This window comes from Pelobates fuscus, chromosome 6, assembly GCF_036172605.1.
Source record: "Pelobates fuscus isolate aPelFus1 chromosome 6, aPelFus1.pri, whole genome shotgun sequence".
NCBI classification, from domain to species: domain Eukaryota; kingdom Metazoa; phylum Chordata; class Amphibia; order Anura; family Pelobatidae; genus Pelobates; species Pelobates fuscus.
In genome coordinates, this window is record NC_086322.1 from 46330701 (window position 1) to 46357315 (window position 26615).

At 43.6% G+C, this 26615-nt stretch overlaps 1 protein-coding gene across 1 annotated transcript in view; it reads right to left on the minus strand.

Annotated features, from left to right (window-relative positions):
• Positions 1 to 326: 326 nt before the first annotated feature.
• The window catches only part of RNF212 (ring finger protein 212), a 51797-nt gene continuing 25508 nt past the window's right edge, over positions 327 to 26615 (minus strand). The window contains exons 6-11 of the mRNA XM_063425758.1: positions 24621 to 24691; positions 10598 to 10670; positions 8915 to 8957; positions 7139 to 7202; positions 2127 to 2163; positions 327 to 677 (exon numbers count right to left, since the gene is read on the minus strand). Coding sequence (XP_063281828.1) covers positions 476 to 677; positions 2127 to 2163; positions 7139 to 7202; positions 8915 to 8957; positions 10598 to 10670; positions 24621 to 24691 — 490 coding nt within the window. The 3' untranslated portion in view covers positions 327 to 475. The remainder of the gene's footprint in view (positions 678 to 2126; positions 2164 to 7138; positions 7203 to 8914; positions 8958 to 10597; positions 10671 to 24620; positions 24692 to 26615) is intronic.

The following is a 26615-nucleotide window of genomic DNA, read 5'->3' on the forward strand; positions in this document are numbered from 1 at the left end:
ACAAAAAGTAGCCCTGTGAAAGCGCTTAAGAATGAGAATAATGGCAAAACTAGTATCATCCACAAAAATAGCAGAATGGATATGAAAGCCTATATAGAGCTTTTCAGAATAGGTATAAAGTAACCTGTTCAAAGAGTCAGCAATCAACACATACAGTGATTTATCTAGAGACTACATTCACATAACACTTCAGTAAATACTCTGCATTTCACGCAGTATAACACAGTAGATAAACAAGTCTAGGTTTTCAGAAGCTCCAACTGTGACTCAACAGGACCTTTAATATTAGAAGGGTTTTATACATTTAAATGAGAGCAAATGAAAAGAACAGTTTCCAATGAAGTTTATTTAAAATGTCTAATGACAAAAACCCAAAAGCAATACAGTAACATAACATATTTATTAAATCTCTTCTTAATACTCTAAACATCCAAAAAGATAGTAATTCACCTACAATACAGAAGAATATTGAACTTCAAGGGCGTTTCTGTAAGAAACCACTGAGACTTATGGGGTGTTTTATTACAGTTGACTGCGATGACTGTGGTGTTCGCTGGTATAGTTGAGGTGTCCTTTGTGTAGACATGTCCCAAGCGACTGTTTTGTTTGTTTGCAATGTGTCTTGTGAAAATTGACGGAGGGCATTTATCTGTTGTGAGCTTCCTAACTTAGATGACCTGTAAAAAAAAAAAAAAAAAAAAAAAAACATTTTTCTTTGAAATACTTTTTATTTATTTATTTTTTTAATATAAGTGTTACTTAAATTCTTTGTTGGGAAAAGGAAATGGGATTCCAAGGTATGTTTGTCATAATTAACAGATCCTATTGAAGTGATCGCAACAGTTTGTTCTACATTGCTCATTGTTGTGGAAAACCCTGGAAAAATGGTGGATGGTCTAAACAAGTTCGTTTTGCCACATACTATATTTCGACTGACAAATAGGTCAATGAGATCATTTTACAAATAACATATGTAAATCACTTGAGTCCCTTTAAAAAAAAAAAAAAAAAAGTTTAATAATCTTTTCTTTAGAGTGTTTTGCCATAGTATGTTCTTCTTTATTTCTTCATAGTTCAGGTGTTGACCTCTAGCAGTCTCCTGTATGTATGTTTTAGGCCATTCTGTGATAGAGGGCAAGTGTCATTGTTTAATATTGAAACATTTGGTACAAGCTACTTTTAAACATTGACAAAAACAGTATATTTATTATTATATTACAGAAGTGTGCCACCTTGTGGAAATCTAGTAAACTGCTTTGGATAATTTTATTTCCACAGTTTTATATGTATTCCAGTAAGGGCAAACTATTGCTACTTATGCATGAGCACTCTGTACTGTGTGATCACAGCATGATAGGTAAATCTCTCTCTCATGTTGCAGATCCTTGAGCTGTTACAGTCGGTCAAATAGTGATTAGTGCTAATCACTTTCAGGTCACATTAAAGGTTCCCTTGAGCTGTATTGTTGTTTAATATAATTTATCTATGTTTTTTATTCCTGTGCTGCAGCATGGACAAACTGTCAAAATAATCTTAGTAAAACTGAACTTATGCAATGAGGGTTTTTGGCTCTCATTAATGTCCTAGTTTTCTAAGTCAATATATGTCTTTAAATTGATGTGTCTTGCGAGCACTAATCAGTGCCCAAAAAGACATTCCTGCAGTCAAGTTATGCCACATTTTGTTTTTATCTACCCCATATATAATCTCTTAATATATAAAAAACAGTCTCGATAAAGTTGGCTTTGAAGAAAATTAGACAGTATTGGGCCCTGGCTCCCAGACAATGTAAGCAGTTAAACCAATTGCTAATAGTTTGACTTCCTCCCAGGGTGCGTTGGACGTTGGTCAATAATGCCTCCATGACAGCTGGAAGCTGTTTGCTCTGAGCCAAGCCTGGAAGTAGATGGCTTAGCTGACACTCTCCGTCAATAAACAATAAGCATGGTTTAACTCAGGGGAGTTAATGGAAGCTCCATGCGCAGAGGTAGTGATCAGTACCTGGCAGACCCCCCCCCGTAAGAAGTCAAACTGGCAGCATGGTGTATTACTTAAACACAGATTTTTAAAATTTTGAAAGAACTATGCAGCAGTTACCAAAAATTAATTTGGAACAGTTTTCTTACCTTAATGGACCTGGAATAGTTCTGCCTGAAATGTGTCCTGCAAATTGTGAAATCATACAGCTCCAGATTATCTAACATTCTTGCTCATTTAAACATTTTTAAATATAATTTTTGCTTCAAATGACAAAATATTTTTTTCTTAAGAGTGAATAAAGACCTTCAGAATGAGTATTCCACTCTTAAAGTAAATAAAATCAAAGTTAACTGAGGAAATTTCACAGTGTGATGGTTGCTGTGCAGTGATTGGTAGCTGCTATCACGGTAAGTAAGCTCTATAATACAGAACAAAGAATAGAGACAAATAGAATAAATGTATTACCGGACCTCATAGTGGCAGGGTTTAATGTGCAAAAGAGAGAGATTCTGATCAATATACAAACCAAGGTCAGAGTAACGGAGAGACAGAATAAGCATAGCTAATGCAGTCAGAAATAGAAAAATCAGTATCAATCAGTATTAATCAAAAGGTATAGACCAGTCAAATAAGGGCTACAGAGGTGCTAAATATCTAAAAACAAGCCAAGATCAATACCAAAAATACAGACAAAGTTACAGGAACGTGCTAAACAGGTACTGAAAACAGAAATCACGAAAGGCAAAAATATTTTAAATAGCGTTAGGTGATTATTGATTGGTATACATCATGTCTGCAACCTCAAAACGTGCAGGAACAAGGTACTCCAAGTGATATGGACAACGTCGAAATGGTACAGCATTACAGCATGCCTTGTATCCCTTTAAGGACGTGCTCCATGCGCGAACAGTGCCCACAGTACTATCAGGAAGTGGATCTCGCGCAGGATCCACTCGATCGACTCGCTTAGCATACAGGAGAAGATCAGAGCGCCACACTGATCAGGTGAGTTGTGCCACTGCTGCACATCCAATTAAGGAAAAAAAGTGTTTAATTTAGGTCCTTCCAGTTAAAGGACCACTATAGTGCCAGGAAAACAAACTCGTTTTCCTGCCCTGAGGGTGCCCCCATCCTCATGGCCCCCCTCCCACCGGGCTGAAGGGGGAGTAAGGGGTTAAAATCGCGCGTGGGCATTCATTCAGTCCATAGGAAAGCATTTCTCAATGCTTTCCTATGGACGCTGGCGTCTTCTCACTGTGAAAGTCACAGTGAGAAGCGCGGAAGCGCCTCTAGCGGCTGTCAATGAGGCAGCCACTAGAAGCTGGATTAACCCTAATGTAAACATAGCAGTTTCTCTGAAACTGCTATGTTTAGAGCAGGCAGGGTTAACCCTAGATGGACCTGGTACCCATACCACTTCATTGAGCTGAAGTGGTCTGGGTGCCTATAGTGGTCCTTTAATATATATATTTTTTTATCTATGTGAATTTCAGAATACAATTACTGTTTTATATTTATTTGGTAACTAGTGAATAAAATATTTCTTTCAGCCAAGTACACCTTTTTAGTTGCTTAAAGGAACACAATAGTGTTAGAAATACAAATCTGTATTCCTAGCACTTTAGTGTCTCTCTGTCCCCATCCTTTGCTACACCCACTCGCGAGTAAAGGGTTAATAAGCCTTTTTACACTTACCTGATTCCAGCGCCAATGTCCATCGGCACAGTATCAGTCTTCACCACTGGCAACGTCACAGCGATTCAGGAACCTAATGAGCATGTATGGCGAGCGCCGCACACACATTAGTCCTCACCCATAGGATCGCATTGAAAATAATGCATTCCTATGTGGTTTTTGGAGACGCTGTGCGTCCTCTAGTAGACAGACAGTTTTCTCTAAAATGTAATGTTCTACATTGCATGGTTAAGGGGACAGGGACACTGCACCCAGATCACTTCAATGAGATGTCCCTTTAACCCCTTAAGACCCAAACTTCTGGAATAAAAGGAAATCATGACATGTCACGTCATGTGTCCTTAAGGGGTTAAACAGGTTTCAGACAATCTTGGTATTGAACAAGCAGCATTCACTTATGTTTTTATGACACTTAAATTCTTCCAGCATTGAAGGTGTCAGCTCACATGTCTTGCTCTAACAGTGGTAAAAACTGTATGTATTACTACGGAGGATGCCTGCAGGTATGGTCCGCGCCACCCGACAGATAACACCACAGCTCTGGTGTCTGATATTGCCTAGGCTCTTAAGAAGGGTACTGGTCCCTGTATTTACTACATTTATTTCATGTGTATTCCCCTTAATTAAGTTTCTGTGTGTTTAATTATCTCTGTTGTGTATATCAATTATAAAACTCTGACGGATGGCGGCCATGCCAATCACATGAGTAAAACTGAACACTTAATGATTTTCCTTTCTGTATCATAAAGAAGATGTGACTACCATTACTCGGCTTTTGCACAAGTCATATAATATTGACATGTCGCTTTCTCTGTCATGACAAAAATAAAGAATTAAAAAAAAAACCTGTATGTATTTAATATGTTACACAGAAAATATATTATTTTGTGTTTGTGTAATACTTATCCCATCCTATTAGACTTATAATATAGTAACTTTTTTTTATATCACTTAACTAATGTTAAATCAAGATTAATTATGTAACACTACAAATTATTTTCCAGTTTCTAGATCACTTTGTCACCTAAGGTGAGTTAATAAAATAGCCCTACTCATGTTGGGAAAATAAAAACTGGAACATAGGAACTTCACTTAACAAAGTGCTTCCGTGAGCCCATGAGCTTCAGTGAAGTTCCTAAATTCTTAAAAAATAAAACATTGGGGGCGGAGCCTGACCGGGGAGCTGCACAGACACGAAGTCAGTGAGCTCCCGATCCTGAACACAAATATCTGCACAAAACAAGGGGAACCCGCCTAATATTGAACCCCAGTCTGCCTCACCCTGTGCCACAGGAGCTGAGGAACCGGGGGATACCTTACTCGACTGGATAACTTGCAGGGAACCCGAAATCGAGGATTGAGGCCTACATCTCACAGAGCAGGGGAGAGGCGGCCGCTCTCCCTGTACTCTAAAGCATGCAGCACCCGCAGTATCGGGCTGCCCCCCCCCCCCCTTGGGACCGGTGGGGGTTATCCCGGTCCCAATCTACAAATCCTGTACGCTCACACAGCCTACAAACGAAGGCGACGACCACAGCTACGTACCGAACCAGCAGGCCGCAGGCAGTTCTAAAATGGCGGATGCTCAGCCTAACACAGATCATGCGCTGCCAGAATGCCAGCATAGCCCAGACGAATCTCTAAACACTCGCCTGCAACAGCTTCTAGAGAACTTCTGGGTGAGAGTGGAAGCCCAACATGCTGCAGCACAGAACCAGGCACAGGCGAACCCGGGTGCAAAGCAGACACGTGAGTGCAACAGCCGGAGAGGGCCTGGTGGACCCCCGGGCATACACCTGACTAAGCTGACGACCACTCAAACACCGATCCCATCCGGGCTGAAGGCCCTAAGGGGTGAAACCCCGACGTATCCCCCACAAAGGCGGAGGCTCATACGCCGCAGGCGGTGGACCACCATGGCCTCCAGACCTACCCCAAAGGGAAAGGGTTCGGCCTTTGAAAGCCCCCGAGCCCGTGGAGCAACGATACTGGCCTTCCCACAAACCCGGAGCAGGGGGGTGAACCCGGCTTTTCCCTGGCTACTCGCCACCATCTGGACATACCTGACACGACCGCTGCAGCTCCCGCTCAAAGGCATAGGATGACCCGGCGGATTGCAGGCAGCCTACTTCCACACAGTCACCAATGGACGCTGTGCAGTTGGGCTGCAAGGCCAAGCAAGTAAAACCCAATCTGAGACTTTTATTCATGCACCCTCTACCCTGGGTTACCTCTGGCCCCACCATTAACAGACTGAGCCTCTCGCACGACGGACTAGGACCTTAACAGCACACAGCAGGTTAAACGTTGAATGCTCGCCATGCCCCGGTAGCTCACCCCAACCTCTCTTGCTCAGTAGTACAAATGCTATACAGCATCTGATCTCAAAGGGAAGGTGGAGGGAGAGTTAATTTGTTCGATGATCGCACTCTACTTAATGCTTACTGTTGCAAATTATGCTTACCTAATATGTGCCGCACACCCTCACTCCTACCACCCACAACACACATGTCTCGAGGAGCACAGACAAGCCCTCAGTCTCACCAGATGGTTGACACCAACATATCACGTAAGCCACTGCACACACGACGGGTACAGCTTACAGGGCTACATCTGGCACAGGCTGGCCGGTACACGACATGATAGAGAGGCACATATCCACAGCATACTTACAAGTGACTGACCGCTACTCTCACACATCTGTTTTATTTACGCCTGCTATTGCACTGAAGACACTCTACTCCTACTGTTAAGACGTTACACTCACTATGTAAATGCACAATAGGCTGGGTAGCAGCTGCCGGAATTTACCAGATAGACATGCTGTTGAGGTACAATGCCTACGCAATACTGGAGACAAACGCAAAATTGACCGGCATCCGCCACTAACACCATGTACAGCTTCCATATGCCACAGCCCGATACCTAATCAGCCACAGTGTGACCTAGCATGAATCTGTTTTTTTTTTTTGTGAATAATGCCTGTTCTTAACCTGCCATTATAGTAGCTTGCGTGCACTGTGAAATGGGCACACGTTTGTGAATAGCCGGTACCAGGAAATGGTATGACAGCGAGTTATGCTTATATGTTTAATCTGCGTAAAATTAAGCTAATATCTTTGTCTGCATACTCAATGAGAGATGTGATGAACCCCTGGTCACCTCTAGCTGGCATGTTATTTCTTGTTATGTTAATAATTTCCTTGTTCCTCGCCGGATTCTCGGATCCAAAGCTTGTATTCTCACACTAAAGTTTAATGACAAAATCTATTTTAAAAAATGAGGCATCGCAACTCTTGAAATGTAATTTGACTATGCTGATTGCTGTATGAACCCTATACTGTAAATCACTTGTACATTTCTCCTGACTTCTCTTATGTACCCCATCTTAAATGCCTTTAATAAAAGAAAGATTGACAAAAAAATAAAAAAAAATAAAACATTGATTTTGTAGATGACTTACCCATACGTCCATCTTGTGGTGGACTTATCAGTGACATTCTAGTTGCTCCAGTGACAGTTTCATGCTACAGAAAATCAAAATATCATGATGCCTCATTTAAACAATATGAATATATATATATATATATACACACGCACACAGTATCTCACTAAAGTGAGTACGCCCCTCACATTTGTGTAAATATTTTATTATATCTTGTCATGTGACAACACTGAAGAAATGACACTCTGCTACAATGTAAAGGGGTAAGTGTACAGCCTGTATAATGGTGTAAATTTGCTGTCCCCTCAAAATAACTCAACACACAGTCATTAATGTCTAAACCGTTGGCAACAAAAGTGAGTACACCCCTTAGTGGAAATGTCCAAATTGGGCCCAATTATCCATTTTTTCCCCCCTGGTGTCATGTGACTCGTTAGTGTTACAAGGTCTCACGTGTGAATAGGGAGCAGGTGTGTTAAGTTTGGCATTATCGCTCTCACTCTCTCATACTGGTCACTGGAAGTTAAAACATGGCACCTCGTGGCAATGAACTCTGAGGATCTGAAAAAGGAAATTGTTGCTCTACATAAAGATGGCCTAGGCAATAAGAAGATTGCCAAGACCCTAAAACTGAGCTGTAGCACGGTGGACAAGACCATACAGCAGTTTCACAGGACAGGTTGCCATGGTCGACCAAAGAAGTTGAGTGCACGTGCTCTGCGTCATATCCAGAGGTTGTCTTTGAGAAATTGACGTATGGGTGGGGGTCAGCCTGTTAGAGCTCAGACCATACGCCGCACACTGCATCAAATTGGTCTGCATGGCTATCATCCCAGAAGGAAGCCTCTTCTAAAGATGATGCACAAGAAAGCCCACAAACAGTTTGCTGAAGACACGCAGACTAAGGACATGGATTACTGGAACCATGTCCTGTGGTCCAATGCAACCAAGTGGCAACCAGGTGAGGAGTAGGTATAGGGTTGCTATGTTTGAATTAACTTTAATGTTATTTTAATGTATTCTACAATATTTTTTGCCTCTTATTTTTTAAACAAAATCACAAAAACGTAATGGTTTTTCTTTTGTGCAAAACACTGTTATTTCCAAATGGTCTCTACAGAAACCATACTGTCTCTTTACAGTCCATAATGAATGCTGCTGCCAGGCTTATATTTTATAGACTTTTAACAAGTGCCTTATTTCCAATTTCTTCAGAACATGCTATGGTCTCCCAGGATACCCGTCAATCCTCAAACCTATCTCTTCACTCCAACCTTCTAATTCTACTGTTTTCCCACCCTGTCACTTGGTTGCTCTACCCCACGCTGCCCTTCCATTTGTGTTTTATACAACACCTTCACTAGATTGTAAGTTCATTCAAGTAGGGTCCTCATCAACATCTTTTTCCTGTCAAATTTGAAGCAGTTAGCCTCATCTGTTAAACTTCCCCCTTTATAATATTGTAAAGCGGTGCATGGCAATGATAATATTAAAAATAATAATACTTTCTATAGCTAAAACAAACTATTGTTTGTCAATCTGCAATTCTGCTTTTCCATGGGCGAAGAATCAACTACCTCTGCACCTTTACACGGTTAATTTGCCAAGCACTCATGTTGGCATAGATTTATTTAGAGGTGGTAACCTCGAAGAGTTAGTTTACTAAGATACTATAAAACTTTTTTTTTTATTTAGAGGATACTTTCACATTATACCAACAATTAAAAGTTGAATTCACAACTCAAGAGGAAAGACACAGAATCTCAACAAGCTTAATTAAGGAAATATACTTACGTTCTTTTTCGATGTATCTGGTTCAACGGCCATTATGCCAGCTCTGTTTAAATATAATTTAAATATATTAATATTACTTAGACCAGTTTTAATTAAAATGGAGTAACGTATATAATATACACACGTGCTTATGTATACACAGACAATACAGTCAAACACAATTAATTTTTAAGATAAAATCAGTTACCGTTATGTTAACCCTATGAATGCCAACCAGTTAGCATTCACATGGTCAGAAAACTGGGTTTGAAAGTCCAACCACACACAAACATTCTGTGGTCAGGTTTATTGTGCTACAGCAAAATAACTAAACATTCCAGGAAATAAGGACCTATTCTACACGGTCACAAAGGGTGGGCCTATGAAGAAGAAAGCTGGTGGACGTTGTTCTTCATAGGCATGTCTGACACAAATGCAGACCAGGATAACAAATAGCCAAGCTGACCAGCCTTACTCAGTGCTGTTTGGCTCAATACCTTTTTTTGTCAACATCTGGGGAAACCAGAGAGCAAATATGGGACAGGACCCTGGATTTGGGACAGTCTAACTGATTCCAGGACGTTACAAATTTACCAGTAGTTCATGACTTGATAGAAGTGAGATTTCTTTCAAGGCTTGGCTGTCAGAGTACTCTGAATGGTTTACTTACTAACCAAAGTGCTCATGGTCATACTGCAAAGCGTGGGAATTTTCCCCACGCTTTGCAATAGCTTAGATAGCGTGTGTAAGCCTATATAAGTCTGTGGGGAGCACTCCATGGGTGAAGATGGATTACTTTTTATTGAGAAATGGTTCCGAATTTTTCTGGTGTTTTGTTTTTTCCCATCAAGTATTTTTTTTATTTTCATTTGTTGCGCCAGGCATTTTTTATTTTTTTATTTGCCCCTTTTTGAGACTGAAGAGCAGAAGTAAGGTGATGGGGAGTATAATTGTTTAACCTCCTTAAGGACCAAACTTCTGGAATAAAATGGAATCATGACATGTCACACATGTCACGTGTCCTTAAGGGGTTAAGGGGATAAAGGTTTTTAAATATATTAGCCCCTGTTTAAGGGTTGAGGGTAGGTAGACTGAGTTTTTAAATTAATTTATATGAATAATTTTATGTCTTATATTATGTCTGCTTTTTTCGTTAATTAACTACTGTTTTTTTAAATTATTTAAGTGATGAGCAGACATTTTACAGCTTTTTGATATGGGTTAATATGATCTTATATGTGTTTAGGGTTTCAATGGAAAGCCATAAAGCGAACATGCATTTTTCCTACAGGATGTATCAGGGAGTTGGCGGTTAACTTCTTTGTACAAGGCAAAATTCTTGACTCATGTTTTGAAGGTTAGCAGCAATCATTTAGCAGTAGGGACAGGGTTGGAGAACAGTCATAAACTGTAGCAGTTCCAATAGAGAATAATGGAAGTCATTAGCCACTACTTAAAGCTATTCACCTACTACGTAACTCCCTGCTGCTGCCGGTAAACGTTTGCAGTCTGTATACAGCCGCTACATGCTAATAGTGGCTACAAGTAGTGACAAGATTGGGAAAAAGCCCATAATTGGATTGTATGTATTAAAAAAAAAGAAAACACCGTTTTATAAATAACATAAATTACAGTATGGAAAAGAAAGTGCCATTTTAGAAATAGCATCAAATAATATATTTCTCTACCACTTCACATACATACTTATGAAAAGCAGGTTGCCTTGGGAATGGAAGAGAATAGGGAGAATAACCAGACTTGATTTCTGATTGTGCAGCTGCATATAAAAAAAAAAAAAAAGAACTATTATTAAAAGGCTTATAAAGTAACAGTATTGCAAAGCAGTGAACAATTCATCTTACTACAATACACAATGTGATATGATTTAATAACACCTTTATAAAAGTAGACAGAGTAAGAAACTTAAAAAAAGAGTCAATTGGTTTCTTGTTAGAAGGCAGGAAACAATAAACTCATACTTATCTATTGAACTGTGAAACATTTTGATGGTTTTTTTTTCTGGTTCTATATTAACATCAATTACAGGCCTAAATGGTATAAGAATGGTTTGAATGAAGATGATTACAACATTTAAACCGAAAGGGCTAAATTGGAGAATATACAATTTTGAAATTGACAATTTCCTTGTCAATTATAAACACCTCCTGCTTTACTGAAAAATTGGAAGCCACCTAAAAGGCAGATAAGAAGGAGGGAGTCTAAAAACATGCGTAACTGTATGTTTGTGTGTGGCTGGCAGTGGGTGTGTGTATCTGTTCATGGCAGAGTGTATTTGTGGCACTTTGTATTTACTGATGGGTCTAGTGCAGGGGTAGGCAACCTTCGGCTCTACAGATGTTTTGGACTACATCTCCCATAATGCTTTTACAGCCATATTGCTGGCAAAGCATCAAGGGAGATGTAGTCCACAACATCTGTAGAGCCGAAGGTTGCCTACCCCTGGTCTAGTGTATCTATCTGCATCAATGTGTGGCAGTGCTTATTTCCGTGTATGGCAATGTATATCGGTAAGTTACTGGCAGTGTACGTATGACTGTGTATAAATCTGTGCATGTGTTTGGCAGTGTGCATTTGTGTGTCTAGCAGTGTATTTTTATGTGTCTTTAATGATATATATATATATATATAAATATATATATATTTTTGTAGTCGGAACTTAATTTGTATGAAAAGGAAGAGGAAAAGTTGGTAGTGGTGTGCCGAAACCAACGTACGGGTAGGCCTGTAATAAAGAGGGCAAAAGATATTGCAGAAAACACACTTTATTCATAATTTATTACAATGCTAGACATTTAAAGGCTTCCTGAGTTCTTTTCAGGAGGTGAAGTAAAGTGCTGTAAACCGAGGATTCTATCTTCCCGGTCTTTGAAGTGTTAGGGATAGAAATAAGTTGAGTATATAACCAGGACCCAGAGATTCTTTGTAGTTACGGAGGAATTGTAGGTAGGTAGTTGTGTGGTTGGTTTGGATGAGAGTCAAGAACTAACGTGGTGGTAACCGTGTATGGTTCTGTTAGATAGTTTTTAAAACCGGAGCTGACATCCATTGATAGACCACAGTGGACTCTCGGAGTCTGAGGCGGCCGTAGAGTGTGATGTTAATGGCTACTAGATGACCGAGTTAGTCTGGACATTAAAGGAGTTATTCAATGGTTCTGACCTGTACCTGAATATGGTACAGTCTAAGGGTAAGCTATTCTTAGTTGGAGGTCGATCTATTCTTGATACCTTTGAGGAAGGAAAGGTGGGTGATTGGAAATTTGTGAGGACGTAGTGCTGTAAACCTGTAAGATGTGATTTAATAGTGATATGTTAATTTTAAGTGTAGGTGGCCAAAAAAGAGGCTCAACACGTGTAACTCACTCAAAGCCCTGTTGTGGGCTATTTTGGTACTGGTAGACAGATTGTTTCATGAGAGTGACCGTGCATGGGTCAATAATTTAGTTAATCCAAAGTTAACTCTGGAAAAGTCGGTATCCTGGATGAGAGCTGGTTGGCGAAGGGGTGCACCTTGTAGAATGCGTGAAAGTTTGATCGGGACAATGCGTCAGATGGTGTATTTTGGATTATTATTATTATTATTATTTTATTATTTATATAGCGCCATCAAATTCCGTAGCGCTGTACAATGGGATGCCTGGGATGTGTTCACAAACTAGAAAGAATTGTAATTTGGCGGCCAGCCATTTCAATCTCCGTATTAACCGCATGATGGTTAAGGAGGAAGAGCGCCCTTTATTAATGATATCGCAAGCCGCCAAATTGTCTAAGAAACACATAAATGCCATACCGGCCCACAGATGACCCCAAGTATGTGCTGCTGTTACAATGGGATAGATCTCGAAAAGGGATGAAGTTTCCCTGAAGGTCGGTAAGGCAAGTGCCTCTTGAGGCCACACGTCTCTGAACCAGTGGCCAGGCTCGTAAAATCCAGGGAATTAACCTACAAATATGTGCAAGAACAAACTGAAGTGTCTGTGATATTTTATTTAATATTTAGGAATAGCTTAGACTGAATAGTTAAATTGCACAAATAAGTGAATTACCCAACATAAATTGTGACTTATGCCAGATTCCAACAAATAGCAGAAACAAATAACAGTGGTAGTCTTTAAATATTCTAGGGTTTTTAACGGCATACGATATAGCCAACATATGAATAACATAGTGTACACCGTGCGGCTTAATTGACCTAATGCAAGTGTAAGAGACAGGGGAACAGTTTCCGTGACTTAAACAAAATATTTTATGAATAGTATTAAACTAAATGGATTTGAACAAAAGGAATTTAAACAAAAGGGTTTACATGAATGGAATTTAAACAAAAGGCTTTTGAAACAAATGTTTTAACGAAATGATATAAATGAACTGGATTCATTCGAAATGGATTCATACGAATTGATTTTAACGAAATGGGTTCATATGAATTGAATTAAATGAAAAATGTAAACGAATGACCATTTTAACGAATGCATTAACTTGATGTAATGTAAACGAACGGAGTTAGACGAACGGCATAAGAAAGCGAAAAGAGGGAGCCAATCCCAGCATATGTTAGGCCCGAACGTGGGAACACCGTGAACGGGTTCCCACATGTACATAAGTGAGCGTGCTGCATCACGCGGCAGGAAGCCGGTTACAGAAGACGGGAACCAGGTAGGAGGCCCTGCGGGCATTTGGAGCCCCAAATGAAGCAGAGCCGGGTTTGGAGAGCTGCAAGCCGGGTCAGAGGCTGACGTAGAGTCCGTTGCTGCTGCTGGAGCAAAATGGAAGGCCGAAAAAACGGAAGTGCTGGTTGTCGTGGCAACGGTCACTCTAACAGGAACCAGCATAGGTAAGCAGAGGGTAGAGCTTTTCTAGGGAAATCTCCTCCCACAAATTCAGGCCTATGGCCTTTTACATATATAATATGTATCTCTGTGTGGTAGAGTAGTATCTGTGTTTGTACTTGGGGTGTGTTTTTAATAGTGTATGTCTGTATGTGTGTCTGGGAGTGCACATTTGTGTGTATTTGCAAGATGTACAGTGAGGGGAAAAAATTGCTGATTTTGAACGTTTGCCCACTGACAAAGAAATGATCAGTCTATAATTTTAATGGCAGGTGTATTTTAACAGCGAAAGACAGAATAACCTATAGAAATACAGAAAAACACATGTCAAAAAAGTTATAAGTTGATTTGCATGTTAATGAGTGAAATAAGTATTTGACCGCCTTGACTTAGTACTTGCTGGCAAAACCCTTGATGGCAATCACAGAGGTCAGATGCTTCTTGTAGTTGGCCACCAGGTTAGTGCACATCTCGGGAGGGATTTTATCCCACTCCTCTTTGCAGATCCTTTCCATGTCATTAAGGATTCGAGTCTGACGTTTGGCAACTCGAACCTTCAGCTCCCTCCTCAGATTTTCAATGGGATTAAGGTCTGGAGACTGGCTAGGCCACTCCAGGATCTTAATGTACTTGTTCTTGAGCCACTCCTTTGTTGCATTGGCTGTGTGTTTTGGGTCATTGTCATGCTGGAATTCCCATCCACAACCCATTTTCAATGCCCTGGCTGAGGGAAGGAGGTTCTCACCCAAAATTTGGTGCTACTCCATCATCCCTTTGATGTGGTGAAGTTGTCCTGTCCCCTTAGCAGAAAAACACCACCAAAGCATAATGTTTCCACCTCCATGTATGACGGTGGGGATGGTGTTCTTGGGGTCATAGGCAGCATTACTTCTCCTCCAAATACGGCAAGCTAAGTTAAAAGTCAAAGAGCTTGATTTTGGTCTCATCTGACCACAACACTCTCACCCAGTTCTCCTCTGAATCATTCAGTTGTTTACTGGCAAACTTCAGATGGGCCTGTACATGTGCTTTCTTGAGCAGGGCGACCTTGCGGGTGTTGTATTATTTTAGTCCTTCACGGCGTAGTGTGTTACCAATTGTTTTCTTGGTGACTATGATCCCAGCTGCCTTGAGATCATTAACAAGATCCTCCCGTGTAGTTCTGGGTTGATTCCTCACCGTTCTCATGATCATTGAAACTCCACGAGGTGAGATCTTGCATTGAGCACCAGACCGAGGGAGACGGACAGTTATTTTGTTTCTTCTATTTGCGAATAGTCGCACCAACTGTTGTCACCTTCTCACCAAGCTGCTCGGCGATGGTCTTGTAGCCCATTCCAGCCTTGTGCAGGTCTACAATCTTGTCCCTGACATCCTTGGATAGCTCTTTGGCCATGGGGTAGAGTTTGGAATCTGATTGATTGCTTCTGTGGACAGGTGTCTTTTATACAGGTAACGAGCTGAGAGAGTGCTCCTAATCTCAGCTTGTTACCTGTATAAAAGACACCTGGGAGCCAGAAATCTTTTTTTTTTTTTTTTTTTTTTTATTCTGTCTCTCACTGTTAAAATACACCCAACATTAAAATTATAGACGGGTCATTTCTTTACCAGTGGGCAAACGTTCAAAATCAGCAGGGGATCAAATACTTTTTTCCTTTGCTGTATGTGTGTTGCCTGGCAATGTATATCTGCATGTGTCCAGGAGTATGTGTGTATGTGTGAGGGTGTGTAATGGGTCCAAGATTTTTTTGATGGGATCCCTGACGTTCACAGTATAGAAGTGGCAGCGAAGACGCAAAGCAAATCAGAGTATGTGCTTCTGATGCTGTAGCAGCTTCTGTTTTCCCCTTACTCTACCACCCAATATCTTGCGTCATAGTGCCAGTGGTGTGAGATGTATTTTTTTTTTTTTTTTAATCAAGCACTTTAAGGAAGTGGAAGTGGAGCACAGACAAGTCTTCTGAAATCCCAGCAGAACCTTGGAGACCATGGAGACTTGTCAGAGATGATCTTTTGAACTCTCGACAGGCATGTAATCAAATTCTCAATACCAATGTCAAAATAAAATTATTAGAGTTATTCACTTAAGTCAGAATTTCAAGGTGAATTTCAAATGTAAGGTCAAAATAGCCAAACTAGAAATATCCTCTACGTCACCTATACTTTCAGTTCGGCTGCTCTGGCCTTAAAGTTTTAATTCTCTGAATTTACAACCTATGCCCCTTGATCAGGGGTGTATCCTGGTTTTGTGCTGCCCTAGGCAGGACAAAACTCAGGCGCCCCCCCCACCCCCACCCCCCCCCCGCCACCCCCACCCAACCCTTCCCCCGCCTTCTAAATACACACACACTGACAGATACGCATCCATTAGCTAACTGTTAGCTAATGGATGCGTATCTGTCAGTGTGTGTGTGTGAGTGTATGAGTGTGTCTGTTAGTGAGTGTGAGTGTGTCTGTTAGTGAGTGTGTCTGTTAGTGAGTGTGTGAGTGTGTCTGTTAGCTGCTAACAGACACACTCACACACTCACTAACAGACACACTCACACACACTGACATACACACACTAACAGACACACACAGTCAGACACACACACACTCTAACAGACACACTCTCACACACACACTCTAACAGACAAACAGACACACTCACACACACTAACAGACACACTCACACACACTAACAGACACACTCACACACACTAACAGACACACACACACACACACACACACACTAACAGACACACTCACACACTAACAGACACACACAGTCAGACACACACACACACACACACTAACAGACACACTCACACACTAACAGACACACACACACACACACACACTAACAGACACACTCACTCACATTAACTCGTTTTTTTTTTTTTTAATTTACCCCCCCAGCCTCCTTACCTTTGGGAATGCTGGGGGGGGGGGTTCTCCCTCTCCCTGGGGTCTAGTGGGGCTGCCGGTCGGGCTGCTGGGCTGGTTGCTGGCGAGGGAGCACTTCCTCTGAGCTATCTGCTCAGCTCCCTCGCGCGCCGCAGAGTGAGGCTGGGAGGCGGAGCCGGAATATGACGTCATATTCCGGCTCCCAGCCTCACTCTGCGGCGCGCGAGGGAGCTGAGCAGACAGCTCAGAGGAAGTGCTCCCTCGCCAGCCGCCCGCCCGCCCAGCAGCCACCAGCCCAGGGTGTCTGTTAGCCGCAAGGCTAACAAGGCATTTGCCCTGGGCGTTTGGGGGCGGCTTTTTTTGCCGCCCCCTGGAAAATGCCGCCCAAGGCAAATGCCTTGTTTGCCTCGCGGCAAATACACCCCTGCCCTTGATACTGTTAGAGTGCTAACATTGATATGCTACAAAATGTAGACTGAAAAGTAGTGATAGTATTTTACAAAAACAGTTGAACTATGTATATTTTTTTTTCCCAAAATTTCTGTAAGATAAGGTTTGCTTTTTTCATTAGCAATTATATAACGCCGACATATTCCGCCTCGTTTTACAATCATAGAAAAGAGACAGCACTCAAACATTGGTTTCCCATGTGTAAGGCAGTGACGTCACCAATTGATTTATAAGGTGCTAAAGTGAAATTCACATCCCAAACCCATAGTAAATTATATTCTTCCAAATATTTACATTTTTATAAGCTTGTTGCCTTTTATAATCAAGCGCATTTTATCATTGAAAACATGTATTTCCAAATACATGCTGACAATGCCTTGTGCTTCTAACAGTACATTGGAAGGGAAAGCTGTTTCTTAGTGATGTCCCGAACGGTTCGCTGGTGAATAGTTCCTGGCAAACATAGCTTGTTCGCGTTCGCCACGGATGGCGAACATATGCGATGTTCGGTCCGCCCCCTATTCATCATCATTGAGGAAACTTTGACCCTGTAACTCACAGTCAGCAGACACATTCCAGCCAATCAGCAGCAGACCCTCCCTCCCAGACCCTCCCACCTCCTGGACAGCATCCATTTTAGATTCATTCTAAAGCTGCATTCTTAGTGAGAGGAGGGACAGTGTGCTGCTGCTGATTTAATAGGGAAATTGATAGCTAGGCTAGTGTATTCAGTGTCCACTACAGTCCTGAAGGACTCATCTGATATCTGTTGTAAGGACAGCACCCCAAAAAAGCCATTTTTAGGGCTAGAACATCAGTCTGCTTTTTTTTTTCCTGTGTAATCTAATTGCAGTTGCCTGCCTGCCTGCCACCGTGTGTGTCAGGCTCACAGCGTATACTGTGCCCACTTGCCCAGTGCCACCACTCATATCTGGTGTCACAATAGCTTGCATTTAAAAAAAAACAACTTTTTTGACTGTAATATAATAGCAGTCAGTTTCCTTCACATGTGTGCGTTTCAGGGCCTGCCAGGGCACAGTGTCACACCAGTGCAACTCATATCTGGTGTAACAGTAGTGTACATTTAAAAAAAAAATACAATTTTGACTGTAATAGATTGAATAGCAGTTAGTTGTCTGCAAGCGTGTGTGTCAGGCCTACAGCGTCTACTCTGCCAACTTCTGCCAGTGCACAGTGCCACTCATATCTGTTGTCACAGTAGCTTGCACGCATAGTACCACTAATCAAAAAAAAATGACAGGCAGAGGCAGGCCACCCCTCAGGGGCCATCGTGGTCGTGGTGCTGTGATTCCCTCTGGCCCTAGAATAATGCCCAGTGTTCAGAGGCCACGTACCCTGAACTCGAAAAGTTCTGAGGACATAGTTGACTGGCTAACACAGGACACCCATTCTTCTACAGCTTCTGCTCGGAACCTTGACGCACCATCCTCCTCCAGCTTAGCTTCGGGCACCTCTCAAGTTACCACTCGCCCGCCTGCCGCCACCACCAACACTAGCACCACAGCCGCTTCACTTGATATGTCAGAGGAGTTCCAACATCAGTTGGTAGAAATGAGTGATGTGCAAGCATTATTGCCAGAGGATGTAGATAACAGGGATATGTCTCAGTCAGGCAGCATTACACACATGGACGTACGGTGTGATGATGATGATGATGTTGTACCCGCTGCTGCTTCCTTTGCTGAGTTGTCAGATACAAGTGAAGCGGTTGATGAGGACGATGCGTCCGTGGATGTCACGTGGGTGCCCGCTAGAAGAGAAGAAGAACAGGGGGAAAGTTCAGATGGAGACAGAGAGGAGGAGGAGACGAGTTGGAAGCAGGGGGAGGTCGTCGCGAGGAGCAAGTGGCACAGTCAGACAGCATGCATCGGCACCCGGAGTCAGCCACACAGCACGCCAATCAATGCATGCTGTTGCCACCACCAGAATGCAGTCATTGCAGAACTCAGCAGTGTAGCATTTTTTTTGTGTGTCTGCCTCTGACAACAGCGATGCCATTTGCAACCTGTGCCAAAAGAAAGTGAGTCGTGGGAAGTCCAACACCCACCTAGGTACAACTGCTTTGCGAAGGCACATGATCGCACATCACAAACGCCTATGGGATCAACACGAGTTCAAGCAGCACACAAACGCAAAACCGCCATCCTCCTCCTGGTCCAGCATCTTAAGCCACGTCAACCACTGCTGTCCTCCTTGCCCCCTCTCAACCATCCGCCACTCCGTCTCTCACCTGCTCATCTGCCCACAGTCAGGTGTCTGTCAAGGACATGTTTGAGCGTAAGAAGCCAATGTCACAAAGTCACCCCCTTGCCCAGCATCTGACATCTGGCTTGTCTGAACTCATAGCACGCCAGCTTTTACCATACAAGCTGAGGCGTTCCAAAAATTTGTAGCTATTGGGACACCGCAGTGGAAGGTACCCGGACGAAATTTCTTTGCACAAAAGGCAATCCCCAACCTGTACTCGATCGTGCAAAAGGCAGTAATGGCATGTCTGGCACACAGTGTTGGGACAAGGGTCCATCTGACCACTGATACCTGGTCTGAAAAACATGGTCAGGGCAGGTATATCACCTACACTGCGCATTGGGTAAACCTGCTGACGGCTGCCAAGCATGGAATGCGTGGCTCTGCAGAGGAGTTGGTGACACCGCCACGACTTGCAGGCAGGCCTGCTGCCACCTCCTCTACTCCTCCTACTCCATCCTCTTCCATAATCTCCTCGGCTGAGTCCTCTTCTGCTGCTGCGTCTTGCTCCACATCAACGGCACCCCCCCAGCTCCCCAGGTACTATTCCACATCCCGGATACGGAAGTGTCACGCCGTCTTGGGGTTGACTTGCCTGAAAGCAGAGAGTCACACCGGACCAGCACTCCTGTCCACCCTGAACGCACAGGAGGATCAGTGGCTGACTCCGCAGCAACTGGAGATCGGCAAAGTGGTTTGTGACAATGGAAGAAATTTGTTGGCGGCATTGAATTTGGGCAAGTTGACACATGTGCCGTGCGTGGCACATGTGTGTTATCTGATCGTACAACGCTTTGTGCATAAGTACCCAGGATTACAGGACGTCCTGAAGCAGGCCAGGAAGGTGTGTGGCCATTTCAGGCATTCCTACACGGCCATGGCGCACTTTTCAGATATCCAGCGGCGAAACAACATGCCAGTGAGGCGCTCGATTTGCGACAGCCCGACACGTTGGAATTCAACACTCCTAATGTTCGACTGCCTGCTCCAACAAGAAAAACCCATTAATGAGTATTTGTATGACCGGGGTGCTAGGACAGCCTCTGCGGAGCTGGGAATTTTTTTGCAACATTACTGGACGCTCATGCGCAATTCCTGTAGGCTCATGCGTCCTTTTGAGGAGGTGACAAACATAGTCAGTCGCACCGAAGGCACCATCAGCAACATCATACCATTTGTTTTCTTCCTGGAGTGTGCCCTATGAAGAGTGCTGGATCAGGCCGTAGATGAGCGTGAAGAGGAAGAGTTGTGGTCACCATCACCACCAGACACAGCCTTATCAGCATCGCTTGCTGGACCTGTGGCAACGCTGGAAGAGGATTGTGAGGAAGAGGAGTCAGAGGAGGAATGTGGCTTTGAGGAGGAGGAGGAAGACCAACCACAACAGGCATCCCAGGGTGCTCGTTGTCACCTATCTAGTACCCGTGGTGTTGTACGTGGCTGGGGGGAAGAACATACCTTCAGTGAGATCACTGAGGACAAGGAACGGGACATGAGTAGCTCGCATCCAACCTTGTGCAAATGGGGTCTTTCATGCTGTCGTGCCTGTTGAGGGACCCTCGTATAAAAAGGCTGAAGGAGAACGACCTGTACTGGGTGTCCACGCTACTAGACCCCCAGTATAAGCAGAAAGTGCCTGAAATGTTACCGAATTACCGCAAGTCGGAAAGGATGCAGCAGTTCCAAAATAAATTAAAAAGTATGCTTTACACAGCGTATAAGGATGATGTCACAGCACAACGAGAATCTAACAGGGGAAGAGGTGAAAGTAATCCTCCTCCTCCCACGACCATGCCGGCAAGGACAGGATGCTTTACAGACGTGTTGTTGATGGAGGACATGCAGAGCTTTTTAAGTCCTACGCATCGCCACAGCCCTTCGGGGTCCACCCTCAGAGAACGACTCGACCGACAGGTAGCAGACTACCTCGCCTTAACTGTAGATATCGACACTCTGAGGAGCGATGAACCCCTTGACTACTGGGTGTGCAGGCTTGACCTGTGGCCTGAGCTATCCCAATTTGCGATAGAACTTCTGGGCTGCCCCGCTTCAAGTGTCCTGTCAGAAAGGACCTTCAGTGCAGCAGGAGGTATTGTCACTGAGAAGAGAAGTCGCCTAGGTCAAAAAAGTCTATATTACCTCACCTTTATTAAGATGAATGAGGGATGGATCCCGAAGGGACTGACAGTGGGCGATACATTCGACTAAAAAAGGCCTGATGAGGGGGACTACTTAACACACCACTCCTATCTGGTGGCACATTAGATTACACGCGCAGTGCCCCAAATTTGAAGTAGGAGTACCAACCAAGCATCTTTTTCCATCTCCCGGTTCCTAAAATCGATGCCATATACACGTCCCCTGATAGGGGACGTAACAGGGATTAAACTGATAGGAATAGTACTACTTAACACACCTTATAATAATGCAGAGAGAGGAGTCTGAAGAAGAGGAGTCAGAGGAGGAAGATGGCTTTGAGGAGGTGGAAGACCAAACACAGCAGGCATCCCAGGGGGCTTGTTGTCACCTTTCGGGGTTGACGTGGCTGGGTGGAGGAAGAGACCTTCAATGACATCAGTGAGGACAAGGAACGGGACATGGCTAGCTTGGTATCCAACCTTGTGCTAATTTACATTAAAGTGACACTGTAGTCACCTGAACAACTTCAGCTTAATGGGTTGTTCAGTTAAGCACAATAGCTCCCTGCGGGCCTTTTCATGTATACACTGTATTTTCTGAGAAAATACAGTGTTTACCTTAGAACTTAGGAACACCTCCAGTGGCAGTCACTCAGACGGCCACCAGAGGGACTTTCGAGTTAAGTCCTGCCTGATGCGCAGTACTCACATTTGACATTTTCATGCTTGGTTGAAGACATCAAACGTGCCATCAGAACATAGCAGGAACAGTGAACGCGTCTGCTATGTCCTGTAGTAACCCCGGAGGCTGTCAGCAGCCAAATTCAACAGTGCCGGCTCTGGCTGACAGGCTGAAGGCAGGAGAGCGAACAGGAGGATCCACTGACTTCAAACAGTAAATACACTTTTTTTTTAAATAAGTGAATGAGATTGAGAAAGAGTGAGTGTGCGAGTGAGTGAGAGTGAGATTGGGAAAGAGAGTGTGAGTGAGAAAGTGAGTGTGTGAGTGAGAGTAAAAGTGAGAGAGCGTGCGAGAGTAAAAGAGTGAGAGAAAGTGAATGTGAGTTAGTAAAATAGTGAGTAAAAGTGAGAGAGAGTGAGACAGTGAGTGTGAGTAAAAGTGAGAGAGAGAGAGTAAGTGTGAGTGACAGTGAGTAAAAGTGAGAGTGTTTGTAAGTAAAAGTGAGTGAGTGTGAGAGTGAGCCTGAGTGACTGAGTCAGATCGATAGGTAGAAATAGAGACAGAAATAGATATAGATAGATATAGTGTGTGTATGTTTACAATATTTACTTACAATGTGTGTGTTTGTATACAAACACTATATATAGAGACATCTCTATATATAGTGTTTGTACACAAACTTTGGGCTAAGGAGAGTTACAGGAGGAGGGGGGCGAGAAAAACGGGCATAACTTGCACATGTGCGGTAGAGCGCTCAGTTCATTCATAGAACGGCATTCAATGCCGCGCTATGAAGAACGAGGTTGGTGCAGCGGGAAGCCATGCATGCGCACCAGAGAGCGATGATGCTTCTCCAAGAGAGTCTGATTGAGCAGTGCTATTTTGTTATTTTGACTGGGAAAGGGGGCGTGGCCTGCCAACGAGCTCGGCGCTGGAATGGAGGTAAGTTTATATGATAAAAAGCACTCAAATTTGTTTTTATTTTAATGGAAAAATAATATAAAAGCAAGAATAAAGGCATGGGGACCTGTCTTTCTTGCTTTTATAGTTTGACTATAGTGCTCATTTAAGTTATGTTGAGCAGGTTTTCTATAGTAAATACCCCCTTCTGTCACTTACCTGATTCCAGCGCTGTTGTCCCTTGGTGCTGGTTCAGGCTCCGTCTCTGCTCTTCCCCCACCGGGGAAGTAATGCCGCATTAGGACTTCCCCCACAGGAAGGCATTATATAATGCTTTCCTATGGGGTTTCAAGAGACGATGGATGTTCTCATGCATAGCGTGAGAACGTCCAGCGTTAGTTAGGCGACCAAAAGTAGCCCGGAACTCCCTCTAGGGCTGTCTAGTAGACAGCCACAAGAGACAGACTTAACCTTGGCAGGTAATTATTGAAGTTTATAAAAAATTGCAATAATTATCACTGCAGGGTTCATCTAATATTTTACTAAACTATGATGCATAAGCCTACCCCAGTTCTGTGTTTTCTTCCCAACATGCCGTGTTTCCCTTTTTCATATTGTTGTACATGATGTTATGACATTTCATGTTTCTGAAGTGCTGTAGTTGCAGTTCAACCGTTTTCTACAGTAAAAAACAAACTATCATTCAAACTACAACTCCCATTAACTATTGCTTTCCCCATAAGGCACTTCTTATGAGATAAGCTCAGTAGCATAGATATAGAATACCTAGATGCCGCACGTCTATGGAATTCTCTGCTGAGCGGTGAGAAATGCGGCTGCCATCTTGGACCGGTCACCGCTCTACTGAAGCTATTTAAGAACCCTTGGAAAGCCCATCTCACTAAAGGTAAGTGAAGGACTTGGGGCACTTATAGCCCTTAATGCCCCTACCCCTTAGTACCCCTACCCCATGTCATTAATGCCCCTATCCCTAATCCTTAATACCCCTATCCCTATGGTGTTAATACCCCTACCCCTACAGTGTTAATACCCCTGTGCTGGGGTAGGGGTATTAAGGACTATGAGTGCTGGGATAGGGGTATTAACACTGTGTGTGTAGGGGTATTAAGGATTAGGGGTAGGGGCATTAATGACATGGGGAAGGGGTAGGGGCACCAAGGGGTAGGGGCATTAATGGCTATAAGTGCCCCAAGTCCTTCACTCACCTTTAGTGCAAGGTTTCTTCAATAGCTTCATTAGAGCAGCGACCGGTCCAAGATGACTGCCGCATTTCTCGCCGCTCAGCAGAGAATGCGGCGTCTATGTATTCTATGTCTATGCTCAGTAGTACACATCAATCACTTCCTGTTTGTTTGGGAGCTCATTGCATATTTAGAGTTTTGCAGGAAATGCAGGAACTTCAAGTATGAATTACTATTTACATATTAATTGTTTTTACATATTTTGAATGCACTGCTTACGGTTTAAATCTAGTCCCTTTAATGAAATACTCTCAAAAATTACATATTTTACAATTTGTGGATGTCTGCTTACATGAGCTAGATGTTTTTACTGTATTTGGAACTTGAATTCGATAAGACGACGGGGTAGGTTTTTGGCTGACACTGTAAAACAATAAATAACAAAATAATTGGCTGCAGTAATTTGTACAAACGAAAAAAATCGCTACATAAAATAAAGCTGGCAAGTTTTGAAGAAAGGTCAGTTTTTTCTGCATTTGAACAAATACATTTAGGTTCAATGTTACAGGGTCAGTATGTAGCAGTGAATTAAAAGTGGGATTTCTGATATGTATTTATAGTATTTTTAATTTTATAGGAATGGATGTTCCTATGCTGAAAAACAAAACATTTTGTTTTAAACTTGTTGGATGTGCCTCTGTTTATTCAATAGAGCTGTGAGAGAGATGTGTGTATGCTCTCCCACCAATAAATGTGCACTACCTCCTAGTTTCAAAATCACAATAAGTAGCTTTAACTCATCCTTTTTTTTTTTAAATTCTTTATTTTTGTTGAGCAGGTGAGTACAGAAACAACGACAAACGCCACAACAGCGTACATGTGTACATAGACAGGTCAAACCGTGGCAGGGGCGATATAATTTAAATAATTAAATAATTTTAAGACCGGCCGCGGCGGGCCGGCCCTTTAAATGCTGCAGCCGCCTGAGCGCTCTGTAAAGCGCTCTGTAAAGGCGGCTGCAGCTGCTTCTCTCCTCCCCTCCCCTGTAGCGTGGCTGAGCTGCTCTCCGGTCCGTGGTGCCCGGCCGGAGTGATAGGAAGGTGCACACTCAGTGTGCAGTTCCTATCAGTCCGGCTGGGTACAGGAAACAGAAACGCCTGTTCCGCGCGGAGTTTCTGTTTCCTGTAACCGGCCGGACTGATAGGAAGTGCAGACTGAGCGTGCACCTTCCTATCAGTCCGGCCGGGCACCGCGGACCGGAGAGCAGATCGGCCACGCTACAGGGGAGGGGAGAGGAGGGGAGGGGGGGGGGGTAAGAAGAAGGGGGGAGGAGTGGGGGGATTGGGATTATGAAGAAGGGGGAGGAGTGGGAGGAATAAGAAGAAGGGGGAGGGGTGGGGGGATTATGAAGAAGGGGGAGGAGTGGGAGGATTAAGAAGAAGGGGGAGGAGTGGGAGGATTAAGAAGAAGGGGGAGGGGTGGGAGGATTAAGAAGTTAAGAAGGGGGAGGGGTGGAGGGATTAAAAAGAAGGGGGAGGAGTGGGGGAATAAGAAGAAGGGGGAGGAGTGGGGGATTAAGAAGAAGGAGGAAGGGTGGGGGGATTAAGAAGGGGGAGGAGTGGGGGATTAAGAAGAAGGGGGAGGAGTGGGGGGATTAAGAAGAAGGGGGAGGAGTGGGGGGATTAAGAAGAAGGGGGAGGAGTGGGGGATTAAGAAGAAGGGGGAGGAGTGGGAGGATTAAGAAGAAGGGGGAGGAGTGGGAGGGTTAAGAAGAAGGGGGAGGAGTGGGGGGATTAAGAAGAAGGGGGAGGGGTGGGGGGATTAAAAAGAAGGGGGAGGGGTGGGGGGATTAAAAAGAAGGGGGAGGGGTGATTAAAAAGAAGGGGTAGGAGTGGGGGGATTAAGAAGAAGGGGGAGGAGTGGGGGGATTAAGAAGAAGGGGGAGGGGTGGGGGGGGTTAAAAAGAAGGGGGGGTGATTAAAAAGAAGGGGGGTGGGGGGATTAAGAAGAAGGGTGAGGAGTGGGGGGATTAAAAAGAAGGGGGGAGGAGTGGGGGGATTAAGAAGAAGGGTGGGGGGATTAAGAAGAAGGGGAGGAGTGGGGGGATTAAGAAGGAGGGGGAGGGGTGGGGGGATTGAAAAGAAGGGGGAGGAGTGGGGGTTAAGAAGAAGGGGAGGAGTGGGGGTATTAAGAAGAAGGTGGAGGAGTGGGAGGATTAAAAAGAAGGGGGAGGGGTGATTAAAAAGAAGGGGGAGGAGTGGGGGGATTAAGAAGAAGGGGGAAGGGTGGGGGGATTAAGAAGAAGGGGGAGGAGTGGTGGGATTAAGAAGAAGGGGGAGGAGTGGGG